Source organism: Pimephales promelas, chromosome 14, assembly GCF_988280905.1.
Source record: "Pimephales promelas chromosome 14, fPimPro1.hap1.1, whole genome shotgun sequence".
Lineage (NCBI taxonomy): Eukaryota > Metazoa > Chordata > Actinopteri > Cypriniformes > Leuciscidae > Pimephales > Pimephales promelas.
This window is the reverse complement of record NC_142782.1, coordinates 11851794-11874521: the sequence shown is the minus strand read 5'-3', so window position 1 is coordinate 11874521 and position 22728 is coordinate 11851794. Positions and strand designations below refer to the sequence as shown.

General features: G+C 37.2%; 1 protein-coding gene across 3 annotated transcripts in view; it reads right to left on the bottom strand.

Annotated features, from left to right (window-relative positions):
• Positions 1-7280: 7280 nt before the first annotated feature.
• rab11fip1a (RAB11 family interacting protein 1 (class I) a) overlaps positions 7281-22728 on the bottom strand; it is a 29634-nt gene continuing 14186 nt past the window's right edge. The window contains exons 2-6 of one of the 3 annotated variants that reach the window (XM_039682583.2): positions 20149-20567; positions 19165-20032; positions 12119-13810; positions 10882-10993; positions 7281-8654 (exon numbers count right to left, since the gene is read on the bottom strand). In XM_039682583.2, the coding sequence (XP_039538517.2) occupies positions 8466-8654; positions 10882-10993; positions 12119-13810; positions 19165-20032; positions 20149-20567 (3280 nt within the window). In that variant the 3' untranslated portion in view covers positions 7281-8465. Of the gene's footprint in view, positions 8655-10881; positions 10994-12118; positions 13811-14269; positions 14565-19164; positions 20033-20148; positions 20568-22728 lie in introns of those variants that run through there. The other 2 variants (XM_089119412.1, XM_089119413.1) reach the window with 2 other exon arrangements.

Here is a 22728-nt window from a genome sequence, read left to right as displayed (position 1 = left end):
AGTTTGTGCTAAAGACTTGAATGATGCCTCAAAGCATGCAGTCGGTCGATGAGAGGTTAGATGGTAAATGATTAACAAGATAAAAATCCCATAGAAACACATTGTAGGAGCCATAGCCAAATCTACAGGTCATAGAGACAATTTTATTTTGTCCAACACCATACAACATAACAAAACCCTTACAACAACACAGAAAACCCTTGTGAAAAAAGTGTAGCTCACATAGTTTTAGTTTTAAAAGTGTGGAAAGAAAAAGTCATGAAAGTATACTCTCTCTTCAAGTACACCTAAGTGGCTTTTTTCAGTAATATTATATTATCTGCAAGTATAGTATGTACATTCAATAGAATTAAGTCCACTTTTTTCACAAGGGTACCTTATAGTCACCATTTACCATTTCAGGGCGACAGTGGCTCAGTGGTTCATGTAGGTTGTTTACAATCCTGAACGTTGGTGGTTCAATCCCCGGACCAAGTGTCGAGGTGTCCATGAGCAAGACACCTAACCCCAACTGCTCCCGATGAGCTGGATGGCGCCTTGCATGGCTGACACTGCTGTCGGTGGGTGAATGTGAGGCGAATGTAAAGCGCTTTGGTGGCCATTGGGTCTGTGAAAGCGCTACATAAATGCGGTCCATTTTCCTAAGATCCCTGAAGACACCTTATTACCCCTAGCAAACACATTAACAGGGGATTTTATACAGTCAATCAATTCTAAAATCTAGAAAACATTATCATGTTAATGTCAGTTCTAACTTTAATTGAAAGATCTAAAGGTTCAGCCCGTTCTCATCCTTTAACGTCATATAGAACGCTATATGCAAAAACAGCGCTATACTACGCACATGGCACCCTTTATCGTTAATATAACACGCGAACCCAAGACGTTATAAATCCTTTAGCGTGAATATGACACGCACAACCTACCCCACACCTAAACTTAGCCCTCACAGCACGTGTTATATTAACGATAATGGGTGCCATGTGCGTAGTGTAGCGCCGTTTTGTCATATAGCGTTCTATATGACGTTAAAGGATGAGAATGCGTTGAAAGGTTCCATCAGTACAAAAACATTAATTCGAAAGGACACGGTTTCATGTAGCCTATACAGTACAGAGATAAACCGATGAAAAGAAAGAGACTGTATCCAGTAAGCTTTGAAACACTCTGGGCATGATAATATCCTCACCACAACAGCCGAAAATGAAAATGATGTGTAGCAATAAAAAACAAACCAATAAAAAAGGAAAGCAGTTTGAGTTTTTCCTATTATCCCCCCCTTTTCATCCCAGTACATCAAAGACTACACAAGCCTTCGATAATAAGACCAGTGATTCACAGGGAGGATGGCAGAAAATGTGAAAGACAAACAATCTGCACCCTGCAAATGAGAAACAGACACTTTCAACCCTTCCTCTCTCAGGCTGCTGGTCTCCAGACCAAGTTTAAGCTCCCAGGTCTCAGATCTATTGTACAAACACAAAAGAACATGCTGCTCAGCGCTCAGACGCACTGCGGTGGCGGCTTTACATCTAGAGCTGGAAATGAATCGCACAGATCTTTTGTTTCTAATGCTAAGGTCCCCCAGGCCACCTCCCAGCAAGGTTGAAAACATGGAGAAATTGAGTAACACTAATGGGTCATCTCACTATTCACAAGTTCACATCTACAAATAATTCTTATAGGAAAGGTTTTGCGTATTTGGCGTGCTGTCCAGGTGAAGGGCTCCGAGCTCGAAATTTCTGCCCGAACCCAGAGTACTCCCAGAGCCCGTCTAACGGAGAGCCTTGGCACTTCCTATTAGCCCCGTTGTGTATTATCTTGGTTGCAGTTCCATTAGAATTCCACTGGAGGTGATCACAGGCGAGAGCAGAATGAATGGGAGTCTATGGGGCTAAACGGCTAAATGTGTCTCTTTCACCTGCTTGTCGTTAAATCAAAATAGATTTTATTGTTGATTCCGCAAGTTCAATAGCCTATAGATTATAGGCCAAAAGTCGAATGAACGAGTACTTATGTCCTTTTGATTTCTTACAGGTTAGGCTGTTGTTGGCCGGAACACGCTAGCATTCTGCTATTGTGTGACGTCATCACATTTTTGAATGGATTTTTAGAACAGATAAGTGAACTTAAAAATGCAATTTTCAGCTGAGTGTATTTTTTTAGCCCTCACTTTTGAATGCAACTTTCAAATTACTTGACAAAAAATTACATCCTGAGAAACGTGGTTTTTGGGGGTGAAACCCCATTGACTCCCATTCATTCTGCACTCGACCGCAAGCGCCCCCGCATTACCGCATTACCCCGCGTTACAGCAGCCAGTCCAGAACCCGGAGGTGACCAGCCAGTGCCTATTCTCTTCAATTAGACATTCTCTGGTACTCCCCCCGTTGGTGAGAGTAGATGGAGCTAAAAGTGAGGAGATGGGGTGAAGGTGGGATGCTGATAAAATGTCAAGGAACAAAGGTGGGTTCTGTTGTTATTTATCTTGTCCTGAGTTGATTACTGATTGATCTCCACTTGTGCTGATCGGGTTAATTATCTGCACCTGTGTAGCACTCCTGAAAGGGAGCAGGTTTATCAGTGAAAAGTCAGACGAGATGCCTCATTAAAAGAGTTTTTACTTAGAATTGAATCTTGGTATGATGGAAGAGTTAGGAATAGTTGGAACAATAGGGATAGGAATGAAGGAAATACTGGAAAATGGGGAGAATGAACAAAGAAGAAGAAGTATTTTTTTATATTTATCAAGAATAGGTATGATGAAAAGAATATGATGTAACTGGACATGATAGGAAAAAAATCCGGAAGATGGCGGTAGTGCAACATTTATGGATGCAAACTGCCGATAAACTCCAAAGAAGAAGAAGAAGAAGAAGATTGAATCTTGGCAATAAATGATTAATTATTACACAACAATGCATGAGCTCTATTATTTATCCTTTAGATCAACGCATCCCAAGTTCACTGTGAATAAATGAGTGCACTTAGTAGTGTGCATCCTAAAACAGCGACACTGTCTATATTCACAAGCCTCAATCTCACATAAACACACGTGAAAACACAGATCATATATCAACCTTAAACTAAATAGGGCACGTTACATAAATTCAGCCGTATCCATTCAATCACTCTACTGATAAACAACACATAAACGATTTACGCGCGAACCGCGTGCTCTGAAGCGTCTCGCGAGAACTCCCCACCACCCAGTGCCCGCGCACACACACGACCAATCAGATGCACTCATCCCAAGCATGCCATCACTATGTTTTTAACCTCAAACAAAATCAGTAAAAATATGAATTAATGCAGAACATTAACATTTTATAATTATTTAAAGTGAAGACTGAATTAAACCTCAGGTGAAAACATACAGTCTTGTTCACATTTTACTCAGCATATTACACCTGCTCCTCCCGAACCTTAATAAAACATAATTTTGTATCACTTCACTTGTTTTTCACATCATTATGTCAGTAGGTAGCAAAAATTGAATGGCTGAATGATTCATTTAACTGATTCGTTCAAACACACTGTTTTATTTAACCCGATCTCCCTAGCAAAGCAAACACCACCCTTAAATCTTGCTGTCAAAATGTAAATGCAATGAATTAGCCACCAATTCGCCAACATGTAAAACAGTTGCGAATTGCCATGCCAGTGTATTGGTTTTATTCAGCAATATAACAAAAGACTCTCTTTATGAGTTATTGAATCATTTACTAAACAATTTTATTCAGGAATTAAATATTTTATTCATATGCGCAAATGCTGGTTGTTTTATTTGTTTAGTTACTCAATATTATTATTTTTTTATTCAACTAAAATGATGCAACACTCTTGCTTGTAGCTATTATATTGCTGAACTTGTAATGTTTATAATTTCACATTCACTTTTAATGTGTGAGGTTCTAAAATTAAACCTCAGGTGTATCATTGGATCATTGGACTTCCTGCAGTTCCACTGTGGACCTCCTGTAGAAGACTTTTTCATCTTATGCAAAATATAGATAATAAAAAAAAATCAGTAGATCTATGAATGAATTCAACTGAAGGGGAAATGTTTTTAAACAATTGTTGACTGAAAACCTGTGAATAGCGGTGGACAATATAGATTTTGCGAACAGAATATTCCTGATTTTTTTAAATAACAGCACAGGCAGAAAGCAGTTCTTTTTTTTTTTTTTTTTGCCGCTCTCATATTCCTCATAATATGTTATTAGCCTCAGACCGGTTTCCTACTGTGCTTAAAAACTGAAAGCTACACTACAGGAAGTTATTTCAGGTAGACATTATTGCATATGAAGAGTTCAGATGCAAAAGCCTCTAATTGCCATTTGAAATTTTCTTCTAGAATGATAATTTTTATCAAGCTTGTATATTTAAGTTCAGTAATTTCACTTAAATGACAATTCATAGGTAATCTTCATCCCCATTTAAGTAAAAGTAATTAACTAAAATATACAAGCTTGATAAAAATGATCATTCTAGAAGAAAATGTCAAATGGCACTTAGAGGCTTTTGCATCTGAACTCTATATATATTAAAGGCAAATTACAGCAATGGATCATAAATAAGGACAAATGTAAAATATTCAGCTTCTTAAACATTCCATGTTTTGGTGTAAATTGTTCTACAAGAATGATTTTAAATGATTTTAATTTTAAATGAAGCCCTGTTACAACCCCCCAAACACACACACACACACACACACACACACACAAAAGAAAGCCAAAGAGATAGATAAGATTCATGTGTTTTTATACAAACATTTTTTTATTTAAAAATCTAAAAAGACCTATTACTGAGATATTTTATTTTTGTCCACTTTTTTAAACCTAAAACCCTGTTAAACCATCTTCATGGAAAAAAAAAATTCCCATATCATCTGTATTTTGACCTCAGCAATGCTGATAATCACCATTTTCTGAAGTCTGATAAAACTATTTTTGTGCAGAAAGAACTAATTACATATTTCAGCCTAAAGGTTCTGTTTTTTGTTTTTCTATCCCTTGATATTACACACTCTCACTGTATTACACCCAGAACGTAATGGCACTGCACATAAATAGCACATATCTGCACATAATGACACAAATGTGTCTGATGGAACTGGGAATAATCACTAAATCCATGTTTTCTGACATTCTTTAATGCAAGCTATATGCATGCATGCATTTTACACTCCACTTTAACTGAATTTTGTTGATACAAGTCAGCCAATATCAGCCTTTCAGCTAATTATCTACTTTCTAGCTACCAATTAGCCAACTGTAGATACTGTCCACAGCATAACCTTTAAGCATTGAGTAAAGCAATGCAATTAGTTTCAGATATTTGGATAGTTGTGTGGTGAATGGCACCAGGCCGCCACTCTTTGCGTGTAAACGTCAATTATAATAGTTAATAGCAGCCAAGAATCATTTTAAGACATGCACATGAAGAATGCAAGCCATCCTCTATAGCAGCCTGACAAGTATACGTATACAAAACAGTGTGCTGCATTCTACTGCCATCTGGTGAACAAAACTCTACTCAACAGTCTGCTGCTCTATAGGCTTTATTGTTTTACACTATCATGTTATTTATGAGTATTCAATCCTTATAGCTGTTAACCCCATAAAGCTTCTGTCGTCTGATTAATAGATTATACTTTTAGTAAGAATGTCCCCCAAGTCGTGGTAAACGTCTTTTTGTGATTAATTTCTAAAAAACGTTATGAAGTAAACACGAATTACTTTTATATAGACTTACTGTACTAAAGCAACTTATGTTTACTTGATTATTCATACATTACAGATTACATCATTATGGTACATTTTTGTTTTTTGTACATCTCTTAATCATGATTGTATTAAATTGCATTATACAATAAAAACTATAGAGCTTTGATCAAAAAACTAATTGAATTTTTGTCTTATCTTATACAGTAGAGTAATATCTGATATGTATATGCATGTTATGCAAGTAGTTACACTGTTACAAATATCTCTAATTTACATTAATGCTATCAGAATTTCACCTTATTAAAAAAAATCAATAAAAATAAATTACGGTTTAACAAAATTGTTTCACATTCTGACTATTGCACATCATATGCCAGGCTAAATTTTCATTACTACAAAAACAGTCATTGCACATTGGCTGCAGGGATGGTTCGCCAAAAGATAAATATTTTTTTTTTTTAATTAAAAATAAATCATCATTTACTCGCCCACAATGCCATTCAATCTGACTTTTTCTTCTCCAGAACAGAAAATAAGGTATTTTCACAAAGATTTTAAAAAGGTAAAGATAAAAAATGTCTTTCTTCACCAAACAATGATGGTCCAATATTGTTAGTTTCATTAAATGGACAAAGACTGTCAAATATTTTTCTAAACTTTTCTATTTGAATGTTTACAAACTACTGTTAAACATCAGATCAATAAAAAAAAAATCCATAAATTAAATATAAAACACAGGCTATGTGAGTTCAGCTAAGATTTATTCAATGAACTGAAGCATAATCAAAATTACAGTTACGCATTTATTGAAGTTAAAGGGATACTCCACTTTTTTTTTTTTTTTTGGAAATAGGCTCATTTTACCACTCCCCCAGAGTTAAACAGTTTGGTTTTACCGTTTTTGAAACCATTCAGCCGATTTTCTGATATTTAGAAGAATATCAGTAACCAAACAGTTTCTGGTCTCATTGACTTCCATAGTATATTGTTGTCCTACTATGGAAGTCAATGAGACCAGAAACTGTCTGGTTACTGATATTCTTCTAAATATCAGCAAATCATCTGAATGGATTCAAAAACGGTAAAACCAAACTGTTTAACTCTGGGGGAGTGGTAAAATGAGCCTATTTCCAAAAAAAAAATGGAGTATCCCTTTAAGGAACAAACGGATGTCAATATGGAATCTTGAATAAAAAGAGAAGGCACAGATCGACAAAATATATGCATAGCATCTGCAATAATTAATAATGTTTCTGATTCGAATTCAGATATAAAATATTTTTTTGGAGTGAATAGTTTAGTGAACTCATTCAAAGTGATTGACAACACTTGAAGGAACCAGCAGAAGATCTCGATTATGAATTATAACTGAATTGATATAACTGCAACACAGGAAAACTAATTAAATTCAGCCTTAATTGCAAACAAATAAATAAACAACATATGGTTAAATTTCCTCAGTTACACAAGTGGACAAGGTAAATTAAAAAGAAGTAAATGTTTTCCCACTGATTAAAAACATTAATATTAATAATAAAAATAGCACATGTATTGAAGAGCTTGGAACCGGTACCATACGGTAAGTTTAAATCAAAGATCTTTGGTTTCACAACAGAAAATCTTTCAACACTTTTGTAATGTCAACAGGCAAAGGTCCTGGTTTGAGGAAAGTATCACATTACCTGAAATTCAGGAAACAATTCTGCAAACTGTTATTGCTTGTTCATTATTATCAATCGCAGTTTGTCACAAGTATGTACATGTGCTCAAAAGATCGATCTCAAGCTTTGTAAAGAATGCCTGGTCAACATCTGGTCGACTATAATATAAAAAACAAACATGTAGCATAAAACAATCAGATTGATTAATCTAACAGCCAATTCACATGAAAAACTTTAGTTTATGATAAAAAAAAAAGAACAAATATGTAGTCAATATTGACCAGTGAACTAAAAATTAACTATATCCAGTGTTGGTACAAAGGACTTTCATAAGCAGAAGTATACATACAGAAAAATATTTCTTTATTAAGGCATTTCTACAGAGGTAATTCTATAGGGTATTTCAGATAACTACTAAATATAAAAACACTATCCTTCATAAATGAAACACCCTGTTCAGGTAAAAAGTGCGTATAGTGTAAATGTCTTTGATTGATTTGAGACACAACAGACGTAAGGCCGCATCAACAGCAATAAAGCGTTGAAGGAAGGAATGAATGAACGCAGTAGTCAAGAATGAACGCAGTAGTCAAGATCGAAACAAAGCACTTCAGAGAAGGAAAATATTCAAATAAAAACTTAAGACTTTAATATATAATGCATTAAGAAGTAATCTCTTTGCCCAAACGGAAAGGTGCACAGAAAGACAATGAGGTGCTCAATAAATTGGACATGTTTGTTGTTGGGAAGCTTTTTGGAGGGAGATCGTACCTTGATCCAATCAGAAAAGAAAAAAAAAAAAAAAAACACCAAACAATACAAACTGCAGAATTCTGGAATAGTTGGACCTGATATACGATGAAACATCCACATAGTAAAAATAAGTTATTTGTAAGATAGTGTTGCTGAAATCAGAATGTGAAGTGGTGCATTAAATATTCAAGCAAATAAACTGATTATGAGTTGTGATATTACTTTCTGCCTGAAATCCAAAATCCTTCTGTGCATATCAGGCAAAACCCACAATATTAAAGTGTCTGAGTGTTATGATCAGGGCAAATGTTCTGATCAAACCCTAACACTTGGAATGAAGCGAAAGCAGGATGGCCGGTTGTTCCTCCATGACGCGAACTAGCAGGTTATCAATGTATTCCTCTAACTCCACGATCCTGGTATCTTTTCTGGAGAGTTCAGCCTGTTGCTTTACCACCAGTGTGATCAGTTCCTCCTGTGTGAGCTGGGTGAACGGACCGCTCTCTCCAATCTGGATGCGCAGTGAAATGAAGGAACACAGGGGGGGGGGGGGGGGGCGTGGGGAGAGTATAAGTTAGACAGTACCAATCAAAATTTGGATACATGTGATTGATGTTTTTCATTATCCTAAAAACTATGGATGGACTGATATTCAAATTTTGGTTGATAACGATAATTATTTGCAAGTTATTGGCCGATATCAAAATTCGGTAATATTTTATCATGAAACACATTAAATAAATGAAAATTAAATGAAAAAAAAAAAAAAACTAAAATCAATGGTTTTAAATGATACAAGTAAAAGTAGGGTCACAAAATTATGGTATACAGTATATTAAATAGACTCTAAATTAAGTTCAAATTTCAGTATTAGTAATACATTAAAAGTTTTAAAAAATTACCTTTAGGTGAGTGAACATAAAATACAAGAAATGACCATGTAAACTTAAATTCCCCAAACCAGCCAATGGGAATAAAAAAGTTAAAAAAAAAAATGTGAAAAATGTAAAATGAAAAATAAAATGTAAAAATGGGAATAAAAAAAGGTGTAACAAAAAACATATGCAAGCAAAATTTGTTTAAGTCTGCTTTCATTTTAAATTTGATTCTAAACAAAAACTAGAAGCAAATTTAAAATGAAAGCAGACTTAAACACATTTTGCTTGCATATGTTTTTCATTACACATTTTTTGTTTATTCCCATCTGTTAATTTGTGTTAAAACAACTTATTCTTCAATGTGCTAAATCAAGGGTCAACAACCTGTGGCACATGTGCCTACATTGGCATGTGAGCAAACGCGAGAGAGGTGTACTGTAGGTGCACGTGATTTCATCAAGTACAGCATATTCCTGGATCAACATCTTTGTTGATCCTGGAACAACATTCCAATAAACTAATCAGATATGAGGGACAAGTTTACAGTTTCTGTCAAGTTAAGGCTTACAGCCAGGGTTAGGTGCTTTAATCATTTACCTCTGATATTAGGGATATGTTATGTGTATGTTTAGGTTTTATACTGTAAAAAAAGATGGTTCAAGGTTCTTTACATGTAGTAACAGTTCAATTCAGTACCATATCATCCTGAAGAACCAGAAACTTTTAGTTTAAGAGAAAATGTAGTGTGAAAATGAATAAAGAAAATAAAGTGTGGGCAGCTCTGTTTAGTTAAGGACAACCTTACTCATCTTCTCTTCTCCACTAAGTAAGTAACAGATATGGAATTTATGATTCAAATTGTTTTTTTTTTATTTTTTATTTTTTTATTATGACTTTATGCCTAAACAGTCAGCGTATGTCAGCATAACCTAACTAGAGGCAACAAGATATAAAACCAGGAAGAGAGAGGTGTAAAAAAACAACAATATTAATAAGTAATTTATAATATTAATATATATAAATATATATGAAGATACTAATATTAATGAAAATAAATATTGTTTATAAGGTTATTTATAATGCCATTGAGGTTCTATATAAGGCATGGTTCTTTCTGGTTAGCACCAAAAAGGGTTCTGCTAGCCGAAGAACCCTAATTTGGTACTGTTGAGAACCATTTAGGATAGGGTTAGTTCTAAAGTTTCAGAAAGGAAAGGTTTACCAGGATCAACAAAATTATATTGATCCAGGAACATGTCGTACTTGTCAAAATCAGTGACAGTTGTATGGATTTCAGTTAAAGTTCCTCACACCTGCAATCTACATTTTGAGGTAATTATTCCTCACAGTAAGACACATTGTTGTATTAAGTTAGGAGCTAAAAATACTATCAAACGAGTCGCTGAAAGCACAACACAGATCAAGACGGCGGATGCATCACACAAGTTAAGTCTGTTTGACTGACAGCTTACAGTTTGTTCTGCTGCATTTGTTGTACTTAGCTTTGATATTTATAGCATTAACTTTTTTTTTTCTTTCACAGTGATAGGAGATACGTACACAGAGTCCTTTTAAATAGTCCACACACACACACACACACACACACACATCACAATGATGTTGATGTGCAAACTCTGTATACGCAGTGCGGTTCAGTAGGGTCGCATTGGAAATTAAGTTATTCAAAGTTTAATATAAACATGAAAACAATAACTTGACGAATAAAATAAAAATTTGGAAAATTGCTTCCGAAATGGCACAAAGAATAACTAGGAAACTTAAAAATGGCACTTCACGACAAAAGGTTGCCGACCCCTGTGCTTAACAACAAAGAGGCAGAAAATACGTAAATGACTGTACCTTTGACTTCTCAGCCATTTCCTTGATGGTGATAGACTTTGGGTCTTTCCCCACTGCGAGAACACTGGAAGACTGGCTCTCTGTGGCGTTCATGGGTTTCACTGGGTGAGGCCTAAGAAAGGAGAGATACAGACATCATCAAAATCAACATGAAAACTTTACTGGAAACAATAGCAAATAACTAAAGCATTTTCATTCATCCGAGAGGAGGATGTATAGAATAAAACCAACCCTTAGAAAAATGTAAATAAAGTAAACAAGGGCCCTTGAAGATGTACCCACTTCATTTTAGTATTCGATTAAGGAGCCATGTTTGGAAGGGCGTACCTTGTCGCTCTTCTCATACTAATCATTTTGTACTTGGTTGCAAATTTCCTGTATGCACACACAGATACCCTAAGATTTGCGAAAATGTGCATTACAACCAAAGCACACTACATAGTACACTACATAATCTTTCTCAGATGATAACTAGACGCCTCTTGCTAACGTAAACATGCAAAGGAATAGAATACATGCGTCATGTTACGATGATGCGTATGACATTTTTAAATGTTTGTTGCATGCTATGTTCTAACTGTGGTAAAGTAAATACTGTCTCGTTAGCAGAAAGCAGTTCTTGGCATGTTTTAGTAAACCATTCCAAACTAACCCAATGTATATTTCCCAACAAAATCAAAAGATCGATAAAAGCACAGCAGAGAAAACTCAAGTGTAAGCACCTTTGTGGTAGAGCAATTAAGGATCATGCAAGACATCACAATCTCCAGAACAAAAATTGTGCCCCAACACTCATGCTCACCATTCAATTTCAGTATTAACATGTGATCTCGTAAGTCTTGTATGCATCACTTTTTTATGTAAGCTTCAATGTGTATGCGCATCCAGTTTCATAAAACATACACGTCAAGATATGGCCTTTAATAACAAAACAAAATGAAAAAAAAAACCCTGTATTATTTGACACTGCCTCAGTTCTATTTACACAAGCTCTTAAAAGACAATGACATTATAAACCACAAAGAGCAACAATCAATAGCAAAACCCCAAGCCCACAATCCCAACCCTCAAGATCCCAGGAAGCAGTGACCAACCACTAAGCCACCAATTGAACAAATGCTGAAGGGCAGAGATTGATTGGTGTAAAATAAAAGCTGCTGTGATGGGTTTAGCACAATGGGGGCGACTGTTAGACTGTTAGAGTGAGTTGTTAGTAGGGGTCGGGAGAACTTCTCACCTTCTTGAATTAGAAACAGCGCTTCCACTACTAACTGGACGAGCCTCAGATGGAGAGACGCAAGCACGAAGTGTAGTCCTGCTCCCAATAGGAGATTCAGATGTTACTAGGTTAGGGTCTGTTCTGCTTGCTGGAGCAACACTAGTTACAGTCAGCTCGACGTCTTCAGCATCTTGAGAAGACTGAGAAACGGATCTAGCCAGGCTACTATTCTCTGTATTAGCTTTCCCAGTAGGTGTGATTGGGCGAGATGAATTTTTCTTTCTAAGTGAAAAATTTCTGTGAAATGACGCTCTGGCTTGTTCAGTGAAGCTGGGTGATGTTTTTTCCCGTTCTAATTTTGGTGCTGTGCCGTTTTCAGAAAGATTTGTGAATAGATCACTTGTTCTTTTGTTTGCAAATTTGTTATCTTTTTTATCAATGGTTGATGCCTGATCTTCAGGATTTCCCATTTTCTTTGCGCCCCTTGTGAACAGGCTGTCTACATTTGTGGTCTGCTGTGGTAAAGCCCTGGGATCTTTAGATGTTAAGGTATCACTTGGAAATGGGTCATAAGCAATCATTCCCTTCCCCTCAGGTTCACTAGTCAGATTCCCCACAGGTTGTTCTTCTGGAATTTCAGCAGTTTCAATAAAAACATCTGTAGAAATGTTTTCCTTCTGGCCCTTGTGTGGATTCTCAACTTTGTTTTCTAACATTATGGGTTGAGCTGTTACTTGCTTGTCTGGTTGGACTGGTCTGACAGGGTCCTTAACTAATGACTGTTGTCTGGGTTTGACTGAAGGCACCTCTTTAGCCACATCATCAGTCTTTGAATTAACATTTTGAAAGGCTCTGGCAGCTGGCGTAGGCTTCTCTTTTGGCTTGGAGAGTTGATGGTTAATGGCATCAGGAGTCTGAGTCTTCCTTTCCATCTCCTGAGGTATATGTCGACTGTGGACAACGGGAAGTGACTTATTTTCAACGTGATTGGAGTTTTTAGGCTTATTGACCATACCATACAAAGGCTCTCTGATAGGACCATGTTGGACATTAGGCTCAACTGATGGTTCTGGTGTTGCAGGAGCTTTGGGTGGAATGAGTGCTTCTTTGTGCCTAGCAGGAGTAGGGGGAGGTACATCATTATTCCTTTGGTGCTGGTTAAGGTTTGCTGAGGTTCTGTCCTTTAAGACCGCATACTTATTGGTCTTCTCTGGCTTCTCTGGTCCATCTACATTAATCTCTTCTGAGAAATCCCAGTTCCTCTGGTTTACCTCTGCAATAATATGGTCCCAACGCGTCTGACTCATCACCCCATGCCTCTTCTTGGGAAAGAGGGTTTCATAGTCTGGAAGAGGAAGAGCCGGTCTATCTTTGGCTTTCTGGGTATGCACTTGCCCCCCATTATCAGGATGGCTTTCAGTCTTGGACGAGCCCCCATGATTACCAGGGGGTAGAGGAGCCTTTCGCTTCTTGTCAGATTTGGGAGCGGAGAGGTTTTCCATGGACTCACTTGACTCAGTGAAAGTCCTCTGAGGTTTAGGAGGTGCCAAAGATGAATGTAGATCAGAAAACATGCCTAAAGACTCAAATGAATCGGTAGCGAGGGATGGGGAAAGTGGAGAAGCGTGGACGGTGCTCGGGGTGTCTACAGATTCTGAAGGGGATTGGGAATGGCTATTATCGGTTTCAGGCAGTACACTCAGAGCCAATCTGCCAAAGAGTAAAAACATAAAATGGTCAACTTACAGCTATACCAGTGCTTACAAGCCAATATGTTTCTGTTGGGCATTACTACTGCAACTGAAAAGACTAAGTTCAATCCATTTAATATGTACAGGACAGGACCCTCCGGCCTAAAATGTATTATCACAACTCAATACCTGACAATCTACACTTTATATGAACATTCAAAACAATAAAAACAATGTCTTCTTACTATTAAATTACTTGTATATATATATACATGCACACATTTTACTACATAGAAATGCATTTACTATTATTAATGTAAATATTTATCTTTTACTTTAATTCTAGTTGTTAAACATTAACCAGACACGAGGAAAATGTACCCTGCACTTCCAAATCTAAAAGGCCCACAGAAACAAAGACAACAAACCATATTCCTGTCTCTTTCTATTCTCAGCTTTTGGAAAATTAGTTACTCACCATAGTAGTTAATCAGCACAAAAAAGAAGTTCCTAAAATCCCTAGAACTCCCAGTAGAAAACAAATTTTCTCTAAGACAATGTCTCTTAGTCACACAGTCTGTAAGAGTACAAGATCATCACCTTTCACAACTTGTTTCACTCCATTCCAGAAGATTACCATATGACGATCCAGTACACATTCCTTCCTCTACTAACCAATCAAATGCCTTCGGCAAAACAGGTTAAGTTAGTTACATAGGGTAAAAATGTTGTTAAAAAGGTTAGTTCAACCAAAAATGAAAATTAAGTCATTAATTACTCATCCCCATGCTGTACCAACCCCGTAAGTCCTTCGTTCGTCTTCGGAACACAGACGAAGATATTTTTGATTAAAATTGAGAGCTGTATCACTACCACATTGGCTGCCTAAGGGACTGGCTCTTGACGGCCCAGAAAGTCAATGAAGAAAATGTTTAAATATCCCATGTGACTGCAGTGGCTCAACTATAAGTTTATCAAGCGATGAGAATACTTTTTGTGAGAAAAAACAAACAAAAATAACGACTTTATTCGACTATTCCTTTTCTTCATTGTTGGCCTGAAACGAGACTTCCTTAGATTTCCACGACGCATGCGCGAGAACTGAACTGAAGTAGTTGAAGGAGATCGCAATTCTCGCGCATGCGTCGTGGAAATCTAAGGAAGTCTCATTTTAGGCCAACAAGGAAGAAAAGAAATAGTCGAATAAAGTCGTTATTTTTGTTTGTTTTTTCACACAAAAAGTATTCTTGTCGCTTGATAAACTTATAGTTGAGCCGCGGTAGTCACATGGGATATTTAAACATTTTCTTCATTGACTTTCTGGGCCGTCAAGAGCCAGTCCCTTAGGCAGCCAATGTGGTAGTGAGACAGCTCTCAAATTTAATCAAAAATATCTTCATTTGTGTTCCGAAGATGAACGAAGGTCTTATAAGGTTGGTACAGCATGGGGGTGAGTAATTAATGACTTAATTTTCATTTTTGGGTGAACTAACCCTTTAATATAATAAAACCTATTCTAATCTGAGTGCACTTCGTGGTCATAAAAATGAACAAACACTGAATGCTATAATTAACGTATACATTAGGCTATATTTAGTATGCGTTCAAAGTATCACAGGCACACCACTCAACAAAAGATTGAATGAAGAGCTTTTTTTGACTAAATCACTGTGATACAACATATTCCACTTTCACCCAAGGGTATGAAACTCAATCATACCTGACCATCCCCCATCTAGTTGAGATACAATGATTTCATCCCATCCTCACAGAAAACCCACTCCCATAAACACGCACACTTCCAAAATGGGATACAGCTGTGCTGAGAGACGAAAACAAAAATCCTAAAAGCTAATGGAGGTCTTTGAACAAGAAAAGCTTTCAGTAACAACCTCAATCCATAGCAATTTGAGCTGTTTCACTAAAACTACATGTGCACTTTCTCTCTTGAACTGTTATTATACGCAACTTCAGATCTTCTGTTATTAAATCACCTATTAAAGCAATTTTCACAAATCTAAATGAAGGAGTTCTTCTTTAAGAGCAGTAGAGTAGACAGAGGTGAGAGGAGTCGAGTTTCAGCCTGGGTTTCCCTCAGCTCTCAGGTGGCAAGATACTAACTGCATTACAAGGCAGGCTGACGCATCATTCAGCATGCAGCCTCAGCATGAGTTCGGCTGAATATAATACAGACCTCTACATTTTTAGTTTCATTAGATCTTATAAGAATGCTTCAAAAACACGCCATTTAAAAGAAAAGCAACTAATATGGAGCTCAAGGGTAGAACAATGCTCAGATAGTTCCCTGGGGTTGATTTAGAGCTGGCTATTATATATATATATATATACATATATATATACATATATATATACATATATATATATATACATATATATATATATATATATATATATATACATACATATGTGTGTGTGTGTATGTGACAATGTTTTATTTGATCAAAAATACAGTAAAAACAGTAATATTGTGAAATATTATCATTTAAAACAATGGTTTTGTATTTTATTTTTCCAAATTTCCGTGATGGCAAAGCAGAATTTTCAGCATCATTACGCCAGTCGTCAGAGTCACATGATCCTATAGAAATCATTCTAATATCTATGCTTATTTGGTGCTAAAGAAAGATTTCATATTCTTATTAATATTGGTAACAGTCGTTCAATATTTTTTTTCGTGGGAAATAAAATGTATATCTTCTTTGAGGAATAGAAAGTTCAAAAGAACAGCATTTTTTTAAAATAAATTTTGTTACATAATAAATGTATTTTCTGTCACTTTTAATCAAATTAAATTGATTCTTGCTAAATAAAAGAAAAAAACTCAATAACCCACGAATTTTGAATAGTGGTGTATAATGTAAGAACTAAAGCAGTAAAAATGTAGTTAAATATATTTAAGGCGTTGTTGAAGCATTATTAAAGGGATAGTTCACTTTGAAATTAATTTTTGATATGTTTTAGCTTACCTCAAGGACATGCAAGATGTAGGTGTCTTTGTTTCCACAGTATTTTCAATTTTGACATTTTTTTGGTCAAACCGTTCTTGTCTGTCAGTCATATTATGCAGGTATGGGGGTCCACGTCAAAGAGCATGCACAGAGAAGTCAAAATTAAACATGATTTAATGACTCGTAAATGCAAGTACACATTGATGGCCTAAGACACGAAACGAGCGGTTTGTGTGAGAAAACGAACAGTATTTATATTGTTTTTACCTCTTGTTAACAGCCATGTCCAACTGATCTGAATCAGACATCTAACTGAACCTTGTCCAACGTTCCGCCGGAAGTGATCACTTACGAGATTACGTAAGTTTTACCTTTCACTGTGAAGATCTAAACATATTTAGATATACGGGAAATCGCAATGGAAGACGATTTCGATATATCTAAATAGGTTTAGTGAAAGGTAAAACCTCCGAAATCTCTGTGTAAACAATGCGTGACGTAGACACGCGAGAGATCACTTCCGGAGAAACGTTGGACATAATTCAGTTCGGTTCAGTTAGACATCTGATTCAGATCAGTTGGGAAAGGCTGTTAACAAGAGGTAAAAACGATATAAATACTTTTAAATTCGTTTTCTCACACAAACCGCTCGTTTCGTGTATTAGGCCATCAATGTGTACTTACATTTACGAATCATTAAATCATGTTAAATTTTGACTTCTCTGTGCATGCTCTTTGGTGGACCCCCTAAACCTGCATTATATGACTGACAGACAAGAACAGTTTGACCGAAAAATGGCAAAATTGAAAAAACTGTGGAAACAAAGACACCTACATCTTGGATGCCCTTGAGGTAAGCTAAAACATATCAAAAATTAATTTCAAAGGGAACTATCCCTTTAATACAATATAACAAAGAAATTAACAGATTTTGTCTATTATTTGTCTAATATTTATCTAATTATATTTTTGCAAAAACATTAATGACATTAAACTTACCAGCCCTAACACCTTTTTTTATTTTGAAATTAATTAAAGCATTATTATTAAAACATCTGAATCAACAGTTGCGGATATACTGCAGGTTAAATAACAAAAGCATTTTTAAATGTCAAATAATGTTAATTGATCAAATTATTATTATTAGTATTATTATGTAGGTCAAAACCTTTTATGTATTTCACATTAATGAAGCCACCTATGTCTGTGATTATGATGCACATAAAACCCTCCTAAACTCCCTCCCTGATATAAATGTTTAGATTTATTTGAATGCAGATATGGTTTGGATTAACATGTCGTGTTCTGGTACGTAAAGCAGGTTTTTTGGGCCAAACACGACCCATGCAAGATTCTGGTTAAACTAGTGTAACAAGCACTACAGGAAACTTACTGGTCAATCAATCGCGCATTAAAATCATCACAATATTGCTTAATATTATATCACTATTAAAGGGATAGTTCACTTTGAAATTAATTTTTGATATGTTTTAGCTTACCTCAAGGGCATCCAAGATGTAGGTGTCTTTGTTTCCACAGTATTTTCAATTTTGACATTTTTCAGTCAAACCGTTGTTGTCTATCAGTCATACACTGGAGGTGAAGGGGGTCCACCAAAGAGCATGCACAGAGAAGTCAAAATTAAACATGATTTAATGACTCGTAAATGTAAGTACTCATTGATGGCCTAAGACACGAAACGAGCGGTTTTTGTGAGAAAACGAACATTATTTATATCGTTTTTACCTTGTGTAATCCAAGTGATCTGAATCAGTTGTTCAATGTCCAACTGAACCGAACTGAATCAGTTCAATGTTACGCCGGAAGTGATCGCTTGCGTGTGACGTCTCTCAATATTTACACAGAGATTTCGGAAGATTTAGATATTTAGATATACCGAAATCGTCTTCCATCTCTGTATAAACAAAGAGTGACGTCGGCGCGCAAGCGATCACTTCCAGCGCATGCGCAGACCAAAGCGCCCGTGCCGTCAGATCATTTTGTCATGGCTGTGATTACAAGAGGTAAAACGATATAAATACTGTTCGTTTTCTCACACAAACCGCTCGTTTCGTGTCTTAGGCCATCAAGGTGTACTTACATGTAAGAGTCATTAAATCATGTTTAATTTTGACTTCTCTGTGCATGCTCTTTGAGGTGAACCGATTGAGGACCCCCCTTCACCTCCAGTGTATGACTGACAGAGAACAACGGTTTGACCAAAAAATGTCAAAATTGAAAATACTGTGGAAACAAAGACACCTACATCTTGGATCCCCTTGAGGTAAGCTAAAACATATCAAAAATTAATTTCAAATTAAACTATCCCTTTAAATGCATTGCTAATTAGTGAATATTCACCCATCCATTTATCAAGAGGAGGTTCAACAATATGTGCACTCACCTCGGCTTGACGGCAGACACTTTCGCTGTGCGACTTGGGAGAGCAATGGCTGTTGGCGTTGGGGTGGTCCTAGCGCCCTTCCGCGGGTCCGTGGATCTCTCTTCTGGGAAAGAGGCGGGGTTATCCGGGGTGAGGGGAATGTCTTCAAACGAGTTTATGGTGGAGGGCGCATCCAAACGTTTGGGTTCATTCGTTGCTTCCTCTCTCTTCTCCTCCTTCTTCCTTCCGATGCCAAAGAGAGAGGAAAGGCGTTCGCTTACTCTGGACTCCTCGTGTTGCCGCGTCTCCTCGGACCGCCGCGTCTCCTCCTCCCTGGCCTTCTTCTGCAGCTCTTCCTCTTCCTTGCGCTTCTTCTCCTGCTCTTCAAGTCTAGTTTTCCTCTCTTCCTCTTGTTTTCTCTCTAGTTCTTGCTGCTTCCTCGACTCTTTTTCTTCCTGTCGGTCCAGCATCTCTTGAAGGCTTCTTCCGCCGGGTTTGCTACCCTTCTCCACCGCCTCTACTTGACTGAGGCTCCTGTCCTCTAGAGGGCTCTGTGAGGCAAGAGGAGTCTTGTCTAGCACTTCAGGCTTGTATGAGGGGATGCTCAGGCCTTTAATTGAGTCGATGGACATGTCGGAAGCATTTCTTTGATGGTGTTTGCGAACATCCTCTACTGAACCCTTTCCTGAGCTGTTCAGACTGAGTGTGGAGCCAAAAGCAGCTTTCGGTTCTTGTTCCTCAGCATAAACATGGTTGCCATTGATACACAGGTTATTCTGCTCCGGGATGTTTTGTTTAGAGCGGCTCAGAAGAGAAAAGGGGCCGAGAGACGCTTTGCTATCTGAACTGTCAGTGCGCTTGTGTCCCAGAATTTTAAACCTCTTTTTCACTGCAAGAGAAAATAGAACAGAATGTGTATTAAAACAGAAATGTCCATGAGGTCCAAAATGTGTCCAGAAACTTATATTCATATATTTGGACTAGATGCATAACCTTTGACCTTACCATCAGGAGAGTCCACATTAAGGCCGGACGATCTGCTGCTGCTGAGTGAACTGTTCTTCTCAGGCAGGGTGCCCAAGGTTGACATGGACTGGGACACATTCCTTTGGAGATTTGTCTTTGGTCCAAAAAAGGATTTCAGTTTCGATTTCTTCTTAAGAGTGTCTGAAGCACCCTCTCCTTCTCCTTCACTGTCGGTTCCCACTGAGGAGGGCACGATCGCAGAGACAGAATCTGACAGGCCGTCTTTCTTCTTACCACGAATTTTATCCTTGAGCTTGGAGATGCCAGAGCGAGGTTTGTCTGTCATGGAGAGGTCAAACATGCTGGCCGACAGGTTGTTCCTCATGAACTGAATGTCCAATTGAACTTCCCCTCGGTCCTTCTCTTGTTTCCCATTCTTATCCACCAGCTTGTACCAACTGCAAAGAGAATCAAACAAGGTTTTCGTTAGATTGCATGACAGTTGTGCTCATTTTTTTTCTTTGTTAAAGGGATCCTATCACGCTTTTTGACATTTTCAACTTTCTTAAAGGACAACTCCGGCACAAAATGAACCTTTGGTCTAATTACACATTGCTATCTAGTCAACCGTTTTCTGAGATTTGTTTTCATGATTGCCGAATGTAAATAGTTTTATCTCTAAAAACAGTTTAGCCTATAACGCTAGTACAATGCTAGTATATAGGGCATAGAGTAATGACAAATAAAAATCGCTTGTTATTACCACTAACAAGGCTCAAAATAGCCCCACACTAACACGACAGCATAACAAGGATCCCTACATTCAAACCGAAGCATTGAGAACGTTGTCAGTGTCCATACAGTTTAATAAGAAGATATTTTATACACACAGTCAACTTCGCGAATACAGGAAGAAGCCATCTTTGAAAAAAAGTCTCTACCAGTCGATCTACGAGCGCCGATCCATGTGCGCTGAACTGTGCAGAATCTCATAGGGTCCGTTGTTTCCAGTAGAAACACAAACACAAACCGTTTTCTTCTCTTCAATATATACACGTAGCCTACTGTTCACGCTCACCTTATCACCTTAGTCACATCTCACCAGCGCACATGGATCGGCGTTCGTAGATCGACTGGTAGAGACTATTTTTCCAAGATGGCTTTTTCCTGTATTCCCGAAGTTGACTGTGTGTATAAAATATCTTCTTATTAAATTGTATGGACACTGACAAAGTTCTCAATGCTTCGGTTTGAATGTAGGGACCCTTGTTATGCTGTCGTGTTACTGTGGGGCTATTTTGAGCCGTGTTAGTGGTAATAACAAGCAATTTTTACTTGTCATTACTCTATGCCCTATATACTAGCATTGTACTAGCGTTATAGGCTAAACTGTTTTTAGAGATAAAACTATTTACATTCGGCAACATGAAAACAAATCTCTGATAACGGTTGACTAGGTAACAATGTGTAATTAGACTAAAGGTTCATTTTGCGCCGGAGTTGTCCTTTAAGTGTAATAATGTTTCTATTTGAGGAGTTTTCGTCCGGTAATGTACACATCACGATATTCCTCATTTAAATAATTTCCGCCTAAGGCATACATAAGTTACATTAGCAGTGTGTTGAAACTCGCGGTACAGCAAACCAATCAGAGCACTTTTCAGTTTTCAGAAGGAGGGGCTTCACAGAGAAAGGAACTAAACAGAGTAGGGGTGTAACGATACACGTATTCGTATTGAACCGTTCGGTACGAGGCTTTTGTTTCGATTTTCGGTATGCATTTCTGAACCGAACGGTGCGTTGGACCATTTTTTGTGCGGACCAAAATTTTGTTATTTCATATGTAGCTGCGTCGCGCGTGGCAAGTGCGCTCATAATGTAAGAGATGCTGGCGTGATCACAACATCAAATGGAAAATGTAATGCAAGCGGAACTAAACTGAGCTACTTGTGATTGTGTGGTTGACGGACCGTTTATCAGTTTGGACCAATGCAGCGGGAGGCCGCGAGCAGATCTTAATCAAGCAGCACTGTTACTATAGCGAAAGAAAAAAATTTGAATTCGCCACTGAAGTAATAACATTGCTGCGAGATCTAGTAAGAAACATTCACATTTCTTTGTTATTAACGAATCAAACAGCGCTGATGTGGAAACCAGGAACATTGTGCCATGAATAAACTATCCAGTCTACAGATCAGCAACATTCACCATGGATTTACTGTATAACACTACAAACTGTAACCAGTTTGACCGGAATAGTAGGCTATAATGCTTTCAAGTAACATTACGTCGGTTTTATTTTGACATTATGAATACAATTGATGCCCTCAAATGTTAATCTGAACTAAAATAAACCTTTGTTTATAACTACTACAATATTACATTTCATTTTGTCTGAGCTGGGGTTTTTTTTATATGCTCCTAAGAAAAGTCAAGTATAGCTGCATCATTGCTTGAAGTAAAAAAAAAAAAAAAAATCCTTCTTTATGATTAAAATCAAGGACATTTCTCTGGCATTTCTTTCTTTTCGCTTTATCGGAAACATACCGAACCGTACCGTACCGAACCGTGACACAAGTGTATCGTATCGAACCGAACCGTGAATTTTGTGAACCGTTA